This window comes from Rhopalosiphum padi, chromosome 2, assembly GCF_020882245.1.
Source record: "Rhopalosiphum padi isolate XX-2018 chromosome 2, ASM2088224v1, whole genome shotgun sequence".
Lineage (NCBI taxonomy): Eukaryota > Metazoa > Arthropoda > Insecta > Hemiptera > Aphididae > Rhopalosiphum > Rhopalosiphum padi.
Window position 1 is genome coordinate 25,259,694 of NC_083598.1, and position 23,712 is coordinate 25,283,405.

The window sequence follows — 23,712 nt, forward strand, 5'->3', positions numbered from 1 at the left end:
TTTTTTTAGTCTAAATTAATAAAAAACTGCACGCTAAGCATTCAATTTAATATATTTTTTTTTATCGAGGGTTGTACCAAAACGTATACGATATAATATAATATTTATACCATGACATGGACGAGCAATCAATATTATAGACTTTTATACATATAAGTGATACGATTTTGTCTTCGCTGGCAATTAAATATAAATTTATGGTGACCAGACTTACTTTTTTTGTAAAACAGTGCTCTTTTTTGCCTTAGTATCCTTACAATAGTATAAAACGCATGAGATTGTACTAATTTTTTTTAGAAAATAATACGGGTTAATACGTGTTAATAATTTTTTATAATTTGGTTATTTATTAATATTATATGGTTCGATATACTGTGTATTAATTATTAATACAAGATCATATTTTGCAACTTTAGTATGAACCCCGATTAAATATAATATAATGGTTGCTTCAATCATCATATAAATACATAATTAAGTAATAGCTGAGAATATTGCTAATAGCAAATAGCTGTTATTAAATTTATATTATATGGTAGTGTGGTTAATTCAATTTATCATTAAAGTTGTGCCGCGTTGTTTTTTATCAGTGATATAGTTACTATTACATTATAGAATATAACAATTCATGAACTAACGAACGGTGAATGTTGTTTTCAATTTTTGTATAATATTTATAATTTAAAATATAATTTAAGTTAAATATGTAGTCATAGGAAACATATTAATATATGTATGTGTTATATACTTTCTTATATTTTAAATGTGTTCAATTTCAAAGTATTTTTATCATAAGGAAACATACCTAATAAAATGTCGTAGAAATGAAATTATAATATTAATTAACGAGTTAAAACGAGTAAAAAAATCAATTTATATAGATGGACACAAGTACACGACCTATGGGTAAAATGTGTAGATTAGTATTTACACATTGGCCAATTCCCTCAAGGGAAGAGTTTTTTATGACAGAGTAGCAAAGTTTTAAAATATACTTTTTTTTGGATTTCTATATCTGGTCACCACATTATATAATAGACATTCGTTGTCGTGCACACACGTAATAGTATACAAATACGGGATCCTTGACGTAACCCCCAGAGTCTATTACCGTGGTATAATTGCATTTCGCCATCGTAAAATATCGGACGCAGGAATGATTTACGAGCTCCCCCGCGCCTCGCCGTTTCGGGTTAATTTTGCCGGCTCTAAAATTTGTTTTCAATCTAATGACGTGGTGTTTTACCTTTTACGTGACTGTGACTTATGTACGCGCCCGCGCTATCCGAGCTAATCGTTTTGCAGGATAATATTTATCTTTATAATTCACAGCTCGGAACTCTCGCGCGTACGACAGAGTATATCACCTATTCACCAATAATATACAAGGTATACATATAAACCGCCGAGGGAACGCTTTTATATAGGAAATTATAACAATACAGTGCTATACAATTATATGTATAGGATATATTATATTACCTATATTGTACACCCAAAGCGCAAATTATGGACAATAATAATAATTATAGTGTATTATATAAATTATAATATATTTATATATCGTATTGACGATAATAGTCCTCGTCGTCGTCACAGGTCGAACTCGTCCCGCACACGCAGAAGTTGATGACCTCACACCCGCGTGTCGTACACTGCGATCGCGTTTTTGATAACTATTCACCGTGTTGCGCAAACTCGAACGAGAACGAACCCAATTTATAATTTAATTTTGTACATTACCTACGGGAGTAACATGCGTGAGTTTGACGTTTAATTTTTACAAACAGAAATTAGTATATTGTTTACGTCTTCGTTTGGAATTGTTGCGACCAGTGAAATCACGGTACAGTGTTTAAAAAGCGTATCGGGTAGTCTATGCTTGGAGGTAGGACGTGTGTAATAAAAAAAAATATCTTATTTGTAAACATTTAGTACTGACTAATGGTTTCCTCTGTGTTTATTCCGAAAAGTGCTATTATATTTGAAATCGAGTCTAATTTTAAAAATACTTTTCCAAAAAAAAAAAATGTTTGTTTTTTCAAGACGTTCGAGCAAATATCGTTGTTTTGTATATTATTTGGTATTATACGAAGTAGTTTGAACGGCACTTTAATTATATATAGCATATTATAATATGTCTTTAAAGACTATATTGATTTTCTATTATTTAGTGACGTGCATAGCTTAAATATTAAACAATAATTATTGTTGCAGCTTGGCAAATGACAACAATCATATTATTATTATATCATAATTATATTGATATATGTAGGAAAAATGATTTGTTCAAGTGTATAATATTATATCCTCTGTTTAAACGGTTTTTGTCGGCTCTCGTAGGTCTGTGACCTCGGCATCACGTTCATCTAATTTCTATTTTATTTTCAAAATAAAAATAAAAAACAACCACTTCATATTTGAGACGCATTTTTATTGCCTGCCGGGGACCGTTCGAGTGTTAATTCGGTTTGTGTGGATGGTTTTAATGTTTGGTGAACACACTCCGATGAACATGCATATGTATATTATTATTCGTACAAACACACACACACACACACACAGTTGTAATAATATATCATAACGCTCGTGTCGGGTCCACATTATGTTAAACCTCGCTTCAAACGACCGCCGCGCGCACGCGAGTACATTATAATAATAATATTATATCTTATATCATAACATATTTTTTTCCATACCATAACGCACTTCTATTTCGACCTTCGGCGTAATTTTTTAATTCTAATATAGCACTGTAGAGAGGAGTAACTTGATGAGAGGTAACTCGAAGCTGCAATTATTATTTATCCATCCCACGTGGTTTTTGTTATTTGTCTCGTATATCGCGCTCGACGCTCAGCCAACGACAGTTTTGTAGTTGTTTTTTCCTTTTTGCAATAGTAGTTTTCGACACAGTTATATTAAAATATGATGTGTTTGTGCACTCTTTAATTTTATGTTTTATTATGTCCGACCGGTCGTTTTAATATAATTAAAACCCCGACCGCCGCAAATACGCCTCATAATATTTCAACACCGATGACCTACCGAATGCGTGTGTACCTACATGATATCTATATTACGTTTTTTTTTACTCCGCCCCGTCATCGTATGCGTCAACAACACAGGTCGTCAGACAGACAGAAGTCTGCAGAAACGTTTCTATTCCATTGCCGCCGCCCCGCGCGTTAATATACCCAGCGTAAGCTGTCACGTGAGACGTCGTAGCGAAACGAAACGATTATGTACAGCGCACACGGTTCGTAACTTAACGTCGTTTAGAGAGCGATGTTTTACTACTACTATCACTACAACTACTAAATTCTGTTTTTATATCGCGTGTAATATGGAGAAGACTTGATTCTTTTTTCCATCTTGAATAATATGTTTTCGTTATCGGAGTTGTTGATCTCTTAGTGTATATTATACTATATATATAGCATAGGTATGTAGATAATACATTAGACGCCATTTACGTTACACATAATATATAAATACATATTATATAAAAATGCATCATAATGGTTTAATATGAACGCAATATTTGAAACACTCTTATACTTCGTATTACGTTCACTGTGATGACGACGACGCCTAAACTTGGGTACCGGAGCTTTTCTTGATTTTTTAATAACCGCACATATAATAAACCATCATTAAACGCGAATAGTATGTTAAATCTTATACATATTTAATATACGCATACTTATATTAAATGAAACGGAACATGACGTGTGGCCATAAAAAAGTTTACGAATCCCTCATACATAATCACCATGTGTAAAATATTATTATAAAATTATAGTAATATTTACCCGATTATGTTTTCCTCTTACTATAAACGACGCTGTTGAAATATTTTTACAAAATTATGGCTTCACATTTCATACATTATATTACTTTACATACTTAATAGCATATACGCATTATAAACTCCGATTTCAGTATAATATAGAACGTGTATTTCGTATTAGAATATTTCCGTAAACGACAAATTTAAGTTAAAAATTTTAAATAAAACGTATTGTTTCAGTTACATTTTTAGATACATTCTCCGAGTGCCTATAGAACTAGTTATTATTATTGTATATTCTTTGTCGTAATATTTTAGCATAAGTCCAGTACATTGTTTAAGCGTATTGTGTATTTATTATACCTATATTATGGCTATATAGTAAACTTTTGAACATTTATCGCATTCATCTTTAAATGCTGTAATCCCAAACAATAATTCTCGTTCTTTGTTGTGGTTTAGCTGTGGTCATTCGTTAATGTCGTGTTTGCGTGCAAGCTTCCTCGAAAAACCAAAGCGAATAAACGTTGACAATAAGTCGAAATAAATTTAAAACGGCCAAGACCGATTTATTTTCATAATGGCTTGTTGATTTTTTGTTAGATTATTTATTTTATTTATTTAACAGAATATAGTTTCTCGGCCACAATATAATAAAAATTTGAAATATAATCCTATAAATGGTAGCCATTTGGACGGTACACAATAATAATAATGGCATTAAATATTGTATACAGACCGACGTCGTTGTCTTAAAATAGACGATAAAAAATAATATAAGTCTATGGCCTCGCGCAGTTTGGCGTCGGTCGATGGGGTTCGTATAATATAATATATAGGCAATACACGTTTTTGTTCACTGCAATCATTATTTATATATACTAGGTATAGTTTCTAGTGGTTCTACTCAATATAAGCTGGACGAGAACGCGTTACGAGTGTTACGAGTGTAAGATGTAAACTGGCCAGTAGTGACCATTTCACCTGATAAATCGGTTGGTTTTTCATCGGTTTCTACTTTTCTAGTGAACGTTAACATATTATGCGGGCCTGGCGTTTTCGGTCGAGTGCGTGCCGTTTCCGGCCGGATAAGAGGGAGGAATGCGCAGGTATTACGTACAAGGTGTAGGTACTGCAGGGTTTGCGCACACAAAGCGGGCAGGTGGTTTTAGTGTGCATCGGGTTTGGACGAGAAATATAATTTACAAGAAAAACGTGCTCGGCGTATGCTATCGCCACAATGTACACAATAGTCGCTGAAGTATAATATGCGTTATAGGAATAGGTTAAGATGCAGATAGGGTGGTTAGAGTTACTTATATACGTATATATATATATACCTACATTGGTTCGGTTTTACGACAAACGTTTTTCGAACACACCAGCTGACGAAACGGTTTTTTTCACAATTTTTCTTCAATTTCCACCTGCAACATTAATAATATATGCCTCGGAAGTCCACCTATAGGTTGAGCGGCCGATTGCCTTTGATATGTTTATGATGCGGTGAATAACATTAATACAGGCAATATCGTCACCTGGGGTAAACAATGTAGTCTATATATGTAGGAGATACTACTGCGCCACTGCACTAGGATAGATTAGAGTTAGGTTAGGTACACTTGTTAGCGATTTCTCGATTGCGTATACATTTAAAACGCGCATGCAAACATTCTCTAAAAATACTGTTTTATGTAAAGTTTGCTCGTCATGAGGGCACAGTATAAATATATTATTGATCGTTTAGTGTCTACGGTAGGTACCTATTCAAATAAAAATTGTATTAACCGTGGCACACTAGGTGACCCAGAAAAAAAGGTCTCCCGGCCCTGTTAATAAAAACCCGCTCCAAGTTCTCTGTTTGAACATCGACCTTTGTCGAATTGAAATTCTTTAACGACCTTTTATCTTTCGACGTTCGACCTTATTGTATTTGGATAAATAATAGGTATATATTCGTATTTGTATATATATATATATATATATATTTCTCTCTGTTTCCCTGTGTCTCTGATTTTTTTTAATTCGTTAAAAGCTCTATGTATATTATATAGGTAACAATGAATTTTAATTATACACAAAAGCTCATTTTCTAGACCTCATTAATGATTTATAGTTTGATCATAAAATGTAATCTATTCTGTGGTTTGATTATCGTAAACAGACGTGTTAATTGTTGGGGTTGGAAAATAATGACGTGCAGCTATGATATATTGATTCATTAATATCATAATTCATAATATACTAAATCGTGTAGAGCGGGCTTACAATGCGATGTACACGGGTTTCTCATTATACCTATCGGCAATTACTAACTAATAATATGGTTTATAATAATATTATATTCATAAATAACTAATAAAAACAAACAGACCAGTGATAAGCAAAATTGCAGAGATTTAAGATAATGTGACGGCCTAAACTCGATCTAAAGATTTAAAAAATACAGCAGTTATCTGCTTTATTAAAACAACATGCATAGTAACTTTTGTTATTACTTATTATTATTTAAATAAAATTAGCTAGTTTAAATTAGAATATGCATTTGTATAGTTCTTAGCCTGATTCAATACAAGTTTGTCTTATGATTTTTTGATATTAATATATATTATGTAATACAAGTATCTAAAAATTAAAAAAAAAATATAAAATTTAGTCAATTATACAGATTTAAATGTGTACACATTTTAATCATTATTTATTTAAGTGTACATATCAAATGTGCATAAATAGGAGTAATTTATTAATACCTACATACAGTTAGATTCTTCTGTTGATATTATAGTTGATTTTATATTTTTCGTTAAATAAATAACAATATTTAGTGTTATTTTATAATTTAACTATTTGCAAGGCTTAAACCATAAATTAATTATGTTTAATATATTTGTGACTTATATATGCAGTTTAATAATTTAAAGACCCAAGAAAATATCAACAACATTTAAAATGTATATATACCTAATTAAAACAAAAATACAATCATCGTTTCGTTTAAAATCTAAAAAATGTAATAACTATTGTCTGTTATAAAGTTTGAAATTATTTAATTTTTTGCAGTATTTAATCATTAAAATAGCTGCACGTAACTCTACGTGTAGACTTTTACTATGTTATTTTCTGAAGGTATACCTAGATACATTTCTAATGCTGAAAAAGAAAAAAGAAAATAATAATATTATAATTTTTTTGTATCTAACTATTCATTGCATCTTTATATTTTATACCGTTAACAAGAGTCCTTCATTAGACGGTCGGTAAAATATGAAATGCAATCATTTCTGACTTCGTTAGTCCGTAATTGATGATTGTTATCATTATATGAAACACATGGCGGCGGCGTCTCTTTTTTGTCCAGTGGACGTTATGTTATTGTTATTTGTATAATAATATACACTGCGTTTCCATCATCGTGAACCGTTCGTAATGTCGATATTTTTCTTTTCCTTTTTTTTCGGACGGAACCAACGGCGACTAATACTACAACTGATACCCGACGACTATACGCAGCGTCACCGCGGGTATATTATGAACTTCCGAGTGTGGGACGACCTGCACTGTATTGTAGTATTTTAATATAACTACAGGTATACAACAGTCTGCCTGTATACATGCGCCTACACGTTTCCCTGCAGTCGTGGTCGTTCCCGACACACGTCGTGATTTCTTTGTAAATACCTGTATTAGTAGTAGTACTTATATGTGTATAAAATCCATATTATGTCGGAGGTCTATGACCCTCCTATATATAATATATCAAAAAACGTATATTATAATATATTGCGTTGCGCTATTTCGTTTAATCTATCTTTTAAACGATACGTTTTTGGATGGAAATTTACCCGCGGTCCTCGGCATATATACTTTTATGTACTGATTTTTGATGATGATATCTTGCGGGTCGCCCTGATACGACGCCATAGGTTAATGGTATAATATTATATGCATATAGCTAGGTATATACGCGGCACGTGACGCATGCACCTATATCACTGTGATCACTGATGTCTACTCACTACTGCTGAGAACTACAGTTGTCACGCGTCGGCGGCGTTCACGACTGCGGCGACGACGACAACGACGTAATAATGTAGTACCTCCTCCACAACCCATTATGATGCCATTGTCTAAAGAAGACGCGAGCACCATATGGTTCGCCGGTTGTTTTATATAATCCATTGTTATCGAGCATCCCTACCCCACTCCCTCTCACCCCAAAACCATAAATGATTTCATGTGGCCGGTTATGCATGCGCTTTTACCTGATTGCGCACTGCGGGAGGCGTAGACATGGGAAAACGGGCCCACGCCGGTTGCTGCCTATGTCGGTTAAGTCCCTGCAATGTATAATGTGTGTATAATATAATGTGATATTATAATACACGATCAACACCATAATATTATGGTGTACACGCCCGACGTTTGTGGGGTGAACGGATGGAAATAGCTGTTTAGTATGCAAACCTGCAGAGATGGCAGCCGTTTTCGGTGAGATTTAGCCGATATGTATGCACTATGCACATTGTCATTATTATAATACTGATACATTGTTATCACGGTCAGATGTCGGTCTGTCCCTAAGCACCGCCGCCTACCCATCGTCCTCGTCACATCGTGCTGATCGAACCTCGGCGTAAACGTTGTTTTACCTTCCGGATCAACCGTGATTATTATAATACCTTCATAAATACATAATAAATATTGAAACGTTAACTTATATTCAGATGGAGCGTTTGTGTATAAATTTGCTACGGGGGCGTGGAAAACCGCAGCGCATAATAATATAATATATTATGTTTTGTCGCAGAGTATAATTATAGGACTCTTAACTCCATCGATATATTATGTATTATATATTTATATACTATATTACTATATGATGTCTCACGCCATCGTTTTTTTTCAAAAGCCGTCAATGTTATTGTACGTTTTTTTCTCCCTTCGAGGATACACCCGGAGTACTGCAGTGCTTTATTGTTTTTCAATCCGTTTACCGAACAGAGTACTGCAGGCATCTGATGTAGTGTACGGGGAATCGCGATGCCGTTGATATAATATAGGTATCTATGTAATATCGACGACCGACGAGAGTCGAGTTCTCAAAACAATGGACTTATTTTTTATACGGCAATGTCAAAGTCGTATTTTTTTTTCATTTCTCTGTAGTAGTCCTAAACAAAAACTCCATGTACTTGAAACAATAATATAGCTATATCGTAAACGTTATATTATGTTTATATTTTGTGCAATCGTACATAAACATTTCAATACTACGGCGAGAAACCTGCAGAAACAATGACATTAAATCTTACAACAATAATACCTTTACACGCGTATACAGTATAATATGTAGTGTGTTATACGTAGGCTTTTCTAGATGATACAATATTGTTATAAAACGATGAACACCGTATATAAAATAAAGAATTCAACCAAAACGCGCGTTTCTCGTTCGCCCACTCGACGATTTTGCTATCTCCGAGACGAAATATCGCGGCGCAACAGTGATTCCGACGTTTTTCCCCCGCCTATACATAATGAACGACGACGATGAGCGTATAACCGCAGTGATGTACGATATGATTGATCATCATCATCATATTTAATGAAATCTCGCAGTGTAAAAATGTACATATGAATAAATGCATTTGGAATTCGGACAACTTTCTCTCACTGCAAATTCTTTTAATATTGTTGTTTGGACAATAAACGATATTCAATTATTAATATATAATAGTATATTAGTTCAAAGTACGCCAATTTCAATGTTTCGATTAATGAGAAAAAAAATAATGTATTACGTACCTATAATAACATGACATTAACTAAAATATTTTTTTTAATAATATAACACGTGTAGGTATAATAACAAATTTGGTTTTGTGAAGGCGCATTGTTGTAATAAAACCGTATAGAAGCAGTATATTAATAATTGTACGGTCTTAGCCATAGGAGGCGTGTGATTTCTTTCCTACGCGTTTTTATTAATTATATCTGCATTGTATATAATTTTATACCTAGTTAACGCGTATATATCGAGTCTTATAAGTGTGTACTATATTTACGAAGTGCTGCAATTTATTACATTTGTTTTCTTCTTTTTTTTTTCACACAGTTGCCTTTGATGTAACAAATATCTATATGTCGCGTCGAAGGTCGTTTGTATACGATGATATGAGATTGAAAACAGAAATCGATGAACGTTTCTATATTTTATTTATTCATACACTGTAAAAAATTACGAACTGCAGTGAGTGCGAATACGAGACGAACATCAGCTATCGTTACCTATACTTGAAATCGTATACAATATATAATATTATATGTATCTACGTGACTGCCGGGTCGTGACAAATCAGCCATTATTCAAAAAACGTTCCCGTAGCAATTAATATTGTAATTCGGATTGCTATATTTTGTTTTTGAGACGGTTTTTATGTACGCATAGTACCTACTTATATATCTATAAAGATTGTGCGCGCGCAGACGGGCTATTGTTCTTATATAGCTACCCATATCATAATAGATTCTCGCCAATCCGATTTAGCCTCTTCGGTAACTGTATGTCTGCATATTTTTTATACATTCCGACATGTACGCGTTTCGGGTCTAACTCGATTTTTCCCGCTTTTTGTATCGTCGGCGCACTGCATTTGACGAATGAGAGAAAAAATTATTTTTACGCGACGAATGCGTTTCGCTCCAGCGCCGAGGCAATCGAATCCGCGGACTACGATGACAATAGTAATTCTATTACAACTTTTTTCATTAATCGAAATACATCGACAACTGTGACCATTTAGTAAACATTATTTATAACGTTTTTTTTTTTTTTAAAGTGAGTAATAATGCTCTGCGTTAATGTGGCAGGTACACTACTATTTTTACTTTGGACAAAAATTCTAGTCCCAATGCCTATTTTTCGCACATAAATATGAAAAAGTCTCCTTCTATCTTTGTTTTTATTGGATTTAGTGATAATTTTATATATTTAATTGTTAAACGTTATTGTATTCGCGTTACACATGAAGAATATTGTAGAATCGCCATAAAGTGTAACCTTTTGTTAGGCTGGCATGTCCTACGTGTAAACGATCGATGAAAAGTATTATTATTATACCTACCTATGATTAATTAAATATCACGCGTTGCAATAACAATAATAATATGAACGTACCTGTAGTACTATAATATTACCTATAACGCGTAGAAAAAATATACACCTACGATGGCGTGTGTGTACAATTTGTACGTTTTTTCCCCGTCCATTCGAGTTCATTTCCGTGGCAACCCAATGCGTTTGTGGACATCACAATAATATTATACGAAACTATTATTATTACACACGTATGGGATGTACCTATATATTATGTGTATTGCACTGTAACGTTATAATATGGTATTACACGTGTTGATGTGTGTGCGTATGCGTGTGTACGCGGTTCGCACGACGTAAAAAGAAAAACCAAACATATATAATGATACTTTTTTTTTATGTAATAGTTGTACGTTTTTTCATTTCATTATTATTGTTATTATTATATTTTCATAATAGATGGTGCGTTGAATATTCACGTTTCAGTGACGTCACGTAGGTCCGTATGTAGGTACCTATATGTACGTGAATATACCGCCGCAATTCGGCCGTTTATCGTTGACCGACCGTGAAACAACGTCACAGCGCCGTGTCCATCGCAGACCACAGCTCTACAGTTGTAGTATTCCTATAATAAACGTTTGTTCTTCCGTTTAAAAAACTCGACATCAGGAAAGCATCAATTAGACTCTATCGGTTCAACGATTCGGCTACTGTTCAATATACCAATAATCATATGTAGGACGTTTTTGTATTACTGCAATTATGTACACATCTATATTGCTTGTAGTTGAATAGGTATAATATTATATTCGATATGACGATATCCACCGTGCATTATGCGTATTCTGCATAATACTATATATATATATTATAATATATGCGTCACACCATAGTACCATACAGTTTCCACAAAATTCCTTTCGAGAATAAAACTAAAAAATATTATAATGATTACAATGTACACGGCATAATATATACTTATTGTATATCGAGAAATAGATTTACTATATGGAGGATATTGAAAAACACATTGAACCGTGATTTGGCAGCGAATCGTTTGTTTTTATTTTAAACTCAAGCCATTTAACAGGTTAAAAGTTCTATCTCCAAACAGCAATAGTGTATTCATACATATATGTATAATACGGTTGTCCCCGGTCGTTATTTTTTCTTTCCTCTCTTGAATCTATTAAAGTTAAGTACCTTTCCGAGTTCAAACAATATATTATTATAAGCACGGCGGCGTGCTTCTAAAAGTAAATAAAAATTTCATCTAAATCATTATTTTTATTACCATAATAGTTGTGTATAGCTGAAGTAGCGCTTTTACGAGACCGTTAATGACTAGGGTGGATTTCCGTGATTTTCGGTTGGCGTGAAATCGTTTTACAATTGGTATATAATATGGCATTGCCAACGGCAAAACGTACATAATGCTCGTCGCATATAATAATAATAATATATTAATATAATATCCTCTAGTGTTTGCCTACACTCCTGAACATTATTCTACCCTACAATCCCTCCGTCTCGATCGTTTTCAAAACATCACAAACAAAACTAAATTGTAAATTATTAGATTTTCGGACTTTTGTCGTTGTACCACGTACCTACCTTTGTTTTCATTTATCGTCGACAGGTACTCGCGTATATATAATTCTCAACGACTGTTTAATGGTTCTTTTAACGGCCGAATAACTGTATTCGCTGCAGATGTTGCGTTTATTATATTTGTGAGACTGTTTTGTTTTGAGTACACTTATACGCGCGCAGCGAGTCGTTATTATAACTATTGCAATCGGTTTTACACGTCATGTACCTATTCAGGCGCGAGAAAATTTGAATTGGTTTTTACTGTACACAGCTATTATGTAATGTCTGCAACGTTCGAAATTGAAAAATAATTTTCAGAAACTCTAGACTCTAGAGCAATGTTTTTTTTTTGTATGCGTTTTATTGTTCTATTCTAAAGAAATAATTAAAGAATTATTATGGTTAAGTAATTTTTCCTTATACATTTACTTGTTCCTAAAAATATAAAGTACTTTAAAAAAAACGTGCTTGATTTGATTAGTTCTATATGTAATATTGAAATAAGTAGCTATACTATTTTTTCAAATGGATTTTAAAACGTTAATAGTAATTTTATACAATGTTCATAGTTCGTAGTGTACTGTACTACGTACTGATAATATAATATCTTTTATGTGTTTTATTTTTTTTTATATATATATATCAAATTCGAGTTAACGTCATAACTGCATATTTTAATTTATCATGTTTATACTTTGTGTATATCTATAATGATACAATATACCATTAGCAATACAATCTTATACATTTAAATTAGGTTAACCTTTCACAAAATATAATTAAGAAAATACCGGTGTGATGATTATATTTGCGGTGTATTTAAATTATTTTTTAGATTTCCCTTAGCACGAAATCCACTGGTTGTGCGATTAATATGTATTTGTATATGTGTGTATGTATACACCCACCCACACACACACAAACACACACATATTAATATATAAGTGTGTGTGTTGGTGTAGAATTATACAAATATTTCGAAATATCAAGTGTTAACAAATCATAATAATATGACTTAGTTACGTAGTGTGGTGCACGGTATAAATCATAATTATTTACATAGAATATAACAATATATATTTTTGTATTCAAAATAATACAATTTCCAACATAGAAAAATTAATTGGTGATTATTACCTTTTTTTATTGACATTAGCTACCTAGATAATTTAATAAAATTTGCAAATATTATCTGCTCCGTACAAATAAAATTATTACATTAATACATATTTTATGATTTGATTATATAGTTTTGTTTTTTACCTTATATTATGCTGTTAAAAATTACCAACACAGTTTTAATTATTGAATAACACGTACAAAAAATTAAAACAGTTTAAATTTACAATTACATTTTATTATACATTATTATTGTTTTAGGTTTGGTTAATAACAAATTACTATTTCAAGCTGCATTTAATCGCTTTTACAGCTATAAATGTATTTTTTATTTTGTGTGTACATTTAAATTGTAGGCATTTTCGATATTCGTCATCACTCAATATCGTAAAAACAATAAACTTTCTACAGTGTGTATTATATTTATTATATTTTTTATTGTTAGTGTCAAAACAAGATATTTGCCAAAAAAAAACCGTGTATAGGTACATCATCAATTAATGCTGATGGACAAGCAAACACTTGGCGTTTTAGCCACTCGTATTCATAATTGTGTTTTTTTTTTTAAATCGAACAATCCGGTACAAAAATCTCATAAAAGCAAAATCCGAGTGCAAAAAATATTACGAAAATATAACAGTTATTTTTATCTAACATTATTTTTTGTGTTAACCATCAAATTATTATCACCATGCCGCATATTATGTTATAACTTATATTATAATAAGTTATAATAATATTATATTGTTCGTTCTTCGTATGTTGTTTATTATCGCAGTAAAATTCCACGTTTAATAATATAATATTTTAAACACCGAAATAATTGTTCGTATTCTACAGAACTGAAACGATTGTAGTTTTTTTTATGAACTTTTAACTCGATTTAACGGATAAGGCCCCGGAAAACGACCGTATCGCAATGACTTCCAACGCTGTTTGCTCAACGGAGAATTGTTGGCACAGTCCCTAAATACAATAATATATATATATATATTATATACCATCTACGAATCTTCAAGGGGGGCTAGATGTTCTCCTCAATTTGGGTTTGTCTTGTTGGTGAATTATTTATAAATTTTTACCTATCTAAAAAACGGTCGTTACATGACTCATAATACACAACGTATATACTATAACCGGTTGTCTTTGCGTATTTGTGGCATATATATTTAAAGGTACCGATAAAGTCCACGGCCACAACGTGACGCTTCAAGGACAACATTATACTTAATATACCTATAAACATCATAATATACAAATATACAACACTTTTATACATATAAACATAGCCGAGACAATATCGTTATTATGCAACGTATAAGTTTGCGAAATGTTCACGATATCGTGTGTCAACGATTGCTGCAGTCCCCATCGATTGGCTCAAGCGCAATTCCATTTAATTATTGTTTTCTCTTTTTCTCTATTTCTCCCTCTCTCTTCTTTTATCTCACTCTACACATATAAATATATATTTTTTCCTTTCTCTGTGTTTCATTAGTTCACATTTTAATAGATAGCCGTTTAATGAATATAAAATATTAATAGTTTAAGTTCGGGGCCTGTCCATCCTCTTGAATACAATTGATTACGAAAATCATACATAATAATTATAGTGCTATGATCCGGCCACGGTCATGGGTAAAATGTACGCGTATACATGACTCATCTAATATTGTCGTCTGTTTGGTTTCAGGAACACTTCAACTTTGTCGGAACGGACGATCAACTGGGTCCAGTGCTGCTGAGCGTGAAAACCGAAAGCATGGCTTCCCAAGAGCAAACGAGACTCTTGCTGCGGCTGCGGACTGGCACCACGCACGAACTGGTGCCTTCATCGTGCGCCACTTCAGCGCCCCACCACATGGCTAGGGTAAATACTAGTACCTACTATATTAATATTATATTACATTGCATTATACAAATATCGTTGGAGACAAAACAAATTGGTAATTATATTTATTTCCGAGGTGGTTAAGACATTCCAATATCAGCTGGAGCTATAGGAGGTATTACAGTATAATACGCACAAATGCGCGTGATTGTTTGCAAAAATAATATCTTCTCTCAGCCCAACCCGACAGTAGTATAGAATCGTTACTCCACGGTCATTAAATACAAGATGATAATAAGCAAAATACCATTAATCAAACAATATTTTAGTTATAATGATAGAAACAGTGTTTTTTTTTTCAGTGTCTTAATGATATCATGCATAATTTAATTATTCATTTTTTATACATAGTTTTTTTTCATTAATAATTTCTGAAAAAATTCACCGAAGCGAAGATTTAGAAATAATAAATTAATAAACGCCGTTACTTTATATTATTATACTCTTTTTTTAAATAAAATTTTGTTTTATACACGCGCGTAGATGACACACGTGTCAGTAACTCATTAAAAATACATCATTCGTGTAAATACATCACACTACACTTCATTTTATTTCTAGGTGAACTGTATTTTTAATATCATAATGTCATATGCAATTTATAAACAAAGAATTTATATTTTAATAGTATAATTCCATTTAGTAGTGTCCATACAGTTTATTTCGTATAAAACTTTTCGACAAAATGAAATAGATATGGGAAAATTGAATTTTCGTGAAATGGTCAAGGTTTTTAAGGAACTTGATCCCCTCTTAAATTGTTTCAAAAGTTTCAAATCGCCACTCACTAGTTGTATAATGGGTCTAGAGTGAAAATTGAAGTATTTGTGGAGATGAAAAAGTTTTTATAATTTTAACGAAATAAATAAAATCAATTGTACCAAGTAAAACTCATAATAGCAGTAAATGACAAATATTATGTCATGCAGTTCATAATTTCAGAAAGTTGGATAATATTTTCACTGATTCATGCTACTTGCATCTAATGTTTTAATTAGTAGGCAAGTTACGTCTAAGTATAAAAATTCCAGTTGTTGGTAATTTGTGTCCAAACTTGTCTTTTTTAAATTTATTTGAGTCTCCAATTATCAATATAATTATTAATTAGTTTATAATACTATATAAAATATTTAAAAAGAATGTCAATCCGTAATTGCTTAAATTTAACAAACAGAATACCTTGTATTAATCATAATTTGTATTCCTTATTACTATAATTTCATATAAAGCACGAATAAATAATAATAACCGTAATAATTATAAAAAAATATATTTGGTTAAATCCATGCCAGTTCTTAGTACTTAATACATATTAGTTACCTGTATACCTAATTAAGTTACTTAAACTTAATTTAAAATTTAAAAGTTTTAAAGTATTTTTATAAACTATAAAACTTCAATAAAAATTATATCAATAAATAATTATCATGATTATAATTAAATTAAAAATCGTCTAAAAAAAGCGTTTAAATATATTTTTGTTAACTATAAGACTTAATTATGATAAGAGAATTACAATATATAATAATAATTATAATTAAATTAATTGTCATAGAAATAAGCTTTAAATACAGGTTGCAATCTAAAAGAAATAACTTTAAAACAATTTAATGATTTTTTTTTCTCATAGATTATTTCTACTTATAAATTTTATATTTCTTCAAACTAAAATAGTATAATCTACGATTATTGGTTTTTGATACATAATTTATGCCTATAACATTTATATTGTATGCCGATTTATTAACGACTTTTTACATAGTCATATTATGAAAAATAATTTTTTCTGTTTAATGAAAGGTTAATTTATTATTATATTAAAATAAACAAAATAAAATTTTTTTGAACCCAAACTTGGTGTTATACTATTCATGGTGCAGTCATAATATACTCTTAAAGATTAATTGGGTTGTGATCGTTGTGAATAAAAGCGTGTGCATCTACTAAATAGAATCACTCTATATAGTCTATATAGTCTCTATTCGCATGATGTTTAGATTTTATAACCACGGCCGCAGTACGGTGCACTCGGTGCAGACGCATAATAAAAATAATAATAATAGTATAAACGAAAAGAAAAGCAATATTCTAGGATAGTTGGCGACCCGCCCGTGAATGGAAACACGATAAATATCATAATAAACATCATTGGATCTCTGCACTGGCCTGGATAAAAATAGTCCAGACTATATCTGTTGACGGCAGGACGGTTTTTAATAATAACAATAATGCGCATTCTCGCTCTAGTGTTTTTATTATTATTACTGAATTTCAGTACCACGTGATGCTGCAGTGCTCTCGCTGTTATAATATATATATATATATTATATTGTTTTTCTGTGCCTTTAGTGTTTATCAGTGCAATAAACGATCGTTATCACTAAATTAAATTTTGAGAGGTTTCGGCCGTTATAAAATTATTCAATGTGTTTAAAATTGCAGTATACCACTTAATATGCATACTTATATCGATTCGTATAAACAATAATATAACATAAAATAAATATAATGCAATATATAAACTTAATGTTTATGTATATTAATATATTATTATATTTAGTTAATTATATTATTTTAAACGCATAAGTTTTCAACTCTGCGTTTCTTCGTATATTATAGTTTTGATTCAAAAACTCGTTTAAGCTACCGTATTCAAACGCCCTGCTAAGGTCGTTTTCATACGCAAATCACAAAAACTATTACTCACTATCGTCTATCAATTATTTACGTTGTAAATACCTTGTCGTAACCTTCGATATTCCGTACCATTACTTATTTAAAATTAATAAATATTGTATTATTCCAATTTTATTAAACCTTTAAGGATGTAAATTTTGTTTATTATTACAGTAACATCTAAATATAATAATTACAAGCACACCTAATATTTTGTATAGGCATTTAAAATTAAAATATGAAAAATTGTTTGTTTTTTTTTTTTTAATATGCCTAATACTTATTATATTAATTATTTCCGTCGTAATAATTACATACTAATTACGATCTATATATTATTTATAAAGTGTAGGTAATTTATTAAAATAATGACTGAGAAATGTATTTTAATTTTTAACTATAATTTTTTTTTATTCCTATTAGTTGTTGAACGATCAGCTATCAGTTACCAATATGTCACCCGTTTTGAGTTGTAAAACGTCTCAACTAATTGCCGCCTATGACGAACACGTTCTTGTGTCACACTTCAAATTTGGTGTATTATATCAAAAGTACGGTCAAACTAGCGAGGAAGAATTATTTTCCAATCAACATACTTCGCCCGCGTTCGATCAGTTCCTGCAATTACTTGGCCAGCGGATACAACTGAAAGACCACAAAGGGTAAGCACACACGACCTCTTACTAGTGACATTGACATGATAATTAATAATAGTTTGTTTACTCTGAATCTAGGTACCGAGGAGGCCTAGACACGCAATTTGGGCAGACTGGTGATGAAGCCGTTTATCAAGTGTTCAAAGACAGAGAGATCATATTCCATGTATCTTCTTTGCTTCCGTACACCGATAACGATCCTCAACAATTACAAAGGAAAAGACATATCGGTAAGTATATAAACACGCGTTTTGTTATAATAATTGTCAAAGATAATAATTTATGGTTAAATATTATTTGTATATTGAATTATTAATTTTAATTAATTGGTTTTTTCTCTAGGTAATGACATCGTGGCAATAGTTTTTCAAGAATCCAACACTCCGTTCACCCCAGACATGATAGCGTCACATTTCCTACACGCCTATATCGTCGTCCAAGTGATCGAGCCTAACACTCCCAACGTTAGGTATGTGGAATTTGAATACCTTACTAATTTAATTAGTATGGAAACTTTTTAATAACCGGTTATTATGACTTATTTTAATTATCAATGGTTGTTTACAGGTATAAGGTCAGTGTGACCGCCCGAGACGACGTGCCTTTCTTCGGACCGACGTTGCCCAACCCGGCCGTATTCAGACACGGTCCAGATTTTAAACAGTTCCTCCTCACCAAGCTTGTAAATGCAGAAAACGCCTGTTACAAAGCCCACAAATTCGCCAAGTTAGAGGTAAGAATTGCGATACGCAAATGCAGCGTGTTGTCGATCGTGTTTCGGGTTATAATAATAATAATTTTTTTTACTTATATTTGTGTGGTGTTTGTAGTTGAGAACCAGAACGTCTTTGTTGCACTCATTGTGCGAGGAGCTGAAAGACAAGACCAAAGACTTTCTGGGGCACAATGAAGGCGGTACTGGCGGCACCAGTGCCGGGACGGGCGGAGCGAGTGGTGGCCTGGGCGGCGAACTGACCAAGTCGTCGGCGGCCTCGTCATCGTCGTCGTCGTCGGAATGCGGCAACGGTACCATCTCAGGAGCAGGTAGCAGGTTCATAGACACGGTACGCAAAGCGCTCATAGCCCGAGTCAAGACGCAAACGTTGTCTAACGTCGAGGCGAACAACAACGTTTCGGGCGGCCTATCCAAGAAGACCAGCAGTTGTTCGGCAGATGGGTCCATACCGAGCGTGAGTTGAACCACACCTGTCCATTGTTATTATTATTTTCACGTGTATAATTATTATCACCGTGACATGTGATGTGTGTTTTTTCTTCATGTTTTTTATTTGTGTGTGCAGTTTGGCAGATCGTTGTCAAAGAGCAGCAAAAAGAGTTCGCCCTCATCACCTATATCCAGTCCAGACATCCATCCGGTGCATAGGACTTCCAGGTACGTCTACCATACAATACGTAATATAGTGCACCGTACGCGCAGATGTAATTGTCGTCGACGTGGTCGTAATCTCTGTGATTTCTTGTGTTTTCGCAGTGGAGCTAGCCGCGTAGCCATGTCGGAAAGCGATTCATCGTCGTTGAACAGCGTCGAACTCGATGGCCTGGGCATGGCAGGCGCTGTGGACAGCGACACCGGTCTAGAGAGTATGTCGTCGGCCGAGACGCCCAGCGGCAAGCCTTGCAGCATGTGCTGCTGTGACGCACCGAACAACGACTCCCGAGTGGAAGGTCTTCGGCAAGACGTAACCAGGTTAAAGTGCGACAAACTAGAGCTGTTAAGACAGAACGTGGTATGTCTCTTCTTTCCACACGTATATTTGTGTCTTTATACACACTTCGCCTATTTGTTCATATTTTCATTGTTTTCTTATTTTATTTTTATTATTTTCCAGAGTTGTCAACACGAAATAAAGAGGTTGCGAGAGAAAGAACTGGTCCTACAGTCGGAACTCACATCCGCGTCCAAAGAGATTCTTAGGTTGAGGGAACTGTTGAAAAACTACACCACCAACCCCAACTCTTCGACTGTTTGAATATAGGTAAAGATAAATCATTGTGTTTGTACTGTATTCGTAATTACGTATATTAACACCAACTAGATTGTTCAAAATGTCCGCAAACTTATCATTCTGTATCTCATTTACATATTTTTAATATTTATTTATTTTAGTTGTAACTGTTCGTCAAAACATTCTATAACGAATTCAAATTATCATTATTACTACAATATATTATTATACATTATAATAAGGTGCATTATTCACTCTAGCTCTATTATTCATTGTGATAGTTGACGTTGTCAATAGGTCTAAAATCTAGTTGGGTATTATATGTATATGATAGGGAACTGGTGTAGCCTTTGATTTTCGTATGTTTGAATTATATTTTTCTAAACAATTATGTGTTTACAGAATACCTATCGATTTTGCGACGAAGGAAGATAAAACCTTCATTAGTCGTTCACTCGCACCGTCGCGAAATCATTCAACGTTAGCGGCGAATATTTCTTCTGGGACAACCATCTATGGCCACTGGTGAATAACAATATTCCGTCTTACTGGATGGAAATAATATAGCATAACGCGATACCAAAGTATTACATAATATTATATAATTATTATTTTCAAAACGATTTGAATTTATCGTTATTATTAATCTATGTTGGATTGTATTTACCTACTAAAATTAGCGTTAATAATGTAAATCCATTATTATATTTATTTTTAATTGTGCTTGTAATCGTTAAGAGAAAACAATAATATTGTATAAAGCATATACCAAAGTATTAATAATTGACGATTTAATAATATTATTCGACACTTAATTCCGTGTGACAACGTTAATTCGTTAGTGTCAAAATAGCATCATATATGACGTAATCACACAATTTTATGTTAATTTATTTATTTAATTGGTTGATAATTTATTGACTGTAAAATTCATCCTATATGTCACGAAAATTGTAAATACAATTATTATTACATAGTTTTAAATTTTAAGGGTTTTTTTTTAAGTGTGTAGTAGTAAAAAAACTTAACAAAATATTACCATTTACAAGTCGGTGCAAATAAATTTGAGCGCATATTATAATATATAATATTATATTATTATACTTTTATTTATTTCATTTTTATTTTTGAATCATATAGAAATTACCACCGTAATAATATACCTAACCAATGTATGAATTATACATTTTACTATTAATATTTATAATTTTTTTTTAAGTATTTTTTTTAATTATTTACTTGTTTGATATGTATATGTCTATTTCTTTGAAGTCAATGTCCTATGTATACTCATTATCTCATTATTTAAATAAAGCTGCATAAGTGCATGTATTTATATAGTGATAAGGAAGTAATATTATATCAATGATATAATACTTGTGTTTATTAAACTTTTTGTAAAGTCTATCGTGTTTTTGTCAAAAATTTATCGGGAAGAGGAAAAATAAAAATAAAAAAGTTTAGTTAATATTATATTGTTGATTATAATAGACTATAATAGTATTATTATGGTTATTTTAACAGTATTAATTTATAGGTATAACGGTAGTCTAATTTAAAAAAAATACGCACCTAACACTTTAATATTTTAATACTCGTGTATACTTACATATTATATAATGTGATTTTGTTACGCACAAATGTTTGTTCTTCAAAAAAAAAAAATTAAAAAAAATTGGAAGAAATGTATGTCAATTTATATTATTATTTTTAATTGTATAATTTTTAAATGATTTATAAATACCTACCTAAAACTGTAAATGTTCATACAAATATTCATAAGTTCAAGTAGGTATACACACTTATACACAGCAAATCTGTGTCCGTTCTGTTTTAAAATCAGGCACACTAATCATATTTTTAATTTAGCCTATATATGACTATATGAGTGTATTATGTTTTGTTATTATTATTATTATTATTATTATTATTATTAATGCAATAAATGTTAATTTTTATGCAAGACTTATTGATTTTACAGCGGATCTTAAAATTAATTTATATATATCAGTCTTTCTTCTGCACGTATATTACTTGATAATAAATTGATAATATTAAGAATATATTATCAAAACAATATTTTGTAAAAAATATAGATTTGTATTTCTATGCAATCAAGAAGAATGACTACATTTATGTGGACATATCTACTTTAAAATTACTATATGTGAGAGCGTTTACGATGTTGAGCAAACTAATAGATTTATGCATATAATATATTAATATGTAATAACTAGGGCCCAGATTTCTCTGAAAATGCATATACTTTTACATTTGACTCATAATAATTCTAATTAAATATCTTGACGTTTCGTAATACGTAGATTCTGCTGTTAATTTTTTTTTTTGCTTATTTGCACTATAATGCATAATAATTGCATATTTCTGTATAATTACATGAAATGTGCATACTTGATAAATACTTGATAAATATTTTAAATTTTACTCAAAGTTTGATATACATGACGATTTTGCCGATTGCTGACATCCCAGACAAATATTATTCGAACGAATAAAACAAAATATTTTACTATTAGGATATATTAGTATATTAGTAAAAACTAATAAATTCTTATGTTATTTTAGTATTGTATAAATTGTCTAAAACGATGCATTAAGAACATCAACATTCCACCAACAAAATATTAAATAAAAACATTAAAAACCCCAGTATTTATACTATAATTATAAATAAGAGTAGACTTATAAGTATTTTTAAACTTTCTTAAAATGTCATACTTTAAAAACTCTTAAATGTGTATTAATTAATTAATTAATTCTATAAACAGTTACTAAATATGAATTAAAAATATTCTATTTATTTTAAATAGCCGTCTTTATGATTTTAGTAAATTAATTAAAATTAAAAAGTTATCCTGAATCGTGTCCTGATGAAAAAAAATATTCTTCGACTTGTT

General features: G+C 31.5%; 1 protein-coding gene across 5 annotated transcripts in view; it reads left to right on the top strand.

Moving 5' to 3' along the window:
* LOC132919191 (rap1 GTPase-activating protein 1-like) overlaps positions 1–22,757 on the top strand; it is a 157,739-nt gene extending 134,982 nt beyond the window's left edge. For all 5 annotated transcript variants that reach the window (XM_060980567.1, XM_060980568.1, XM_060980569.1 and 2 more), the window contains 10 exons: positions 15,298–15,474; positions 18,595–18,833; positions 18,906–19,057; positions 19,170–19,296; positions 19,395–19,560; positions 19,658–20,017; positions 20,129–20,220; positions 20,320–20,575; positions 20,678–20,824; positions 21,197–22,757. In XM_060980567.1, coding sequence (XP_060836550.1) covers positions 15,298–15,474; positions 18,595–18,833; positions 18,906–19,057; positions 19,170–19,296; positions 19,395–19,560; positions 19,658–20,017; positions 20,129–20,220; positions 20,320–20,575; positions 20,678–20,818 — 1,710 coding nt within the window. In that variant the 3' untranslated portion in view covers positions 20,819–20,824; positions 21,197–22,757. The remainder of the gene's footprint in view (positions 1–15,297; positions 15,475–18,594; positions 18,834–18,905; positions 19,058–19,169; positions 19,297–19,394; positions 19,561–19,657; positions 20,018–20,128; positions 20,221–20,319; positions 20,576–20,677; positions 20,825–21,196) is intronic.
* Positions 22,758–23,712: the final 955 nt, after the last annotated feature.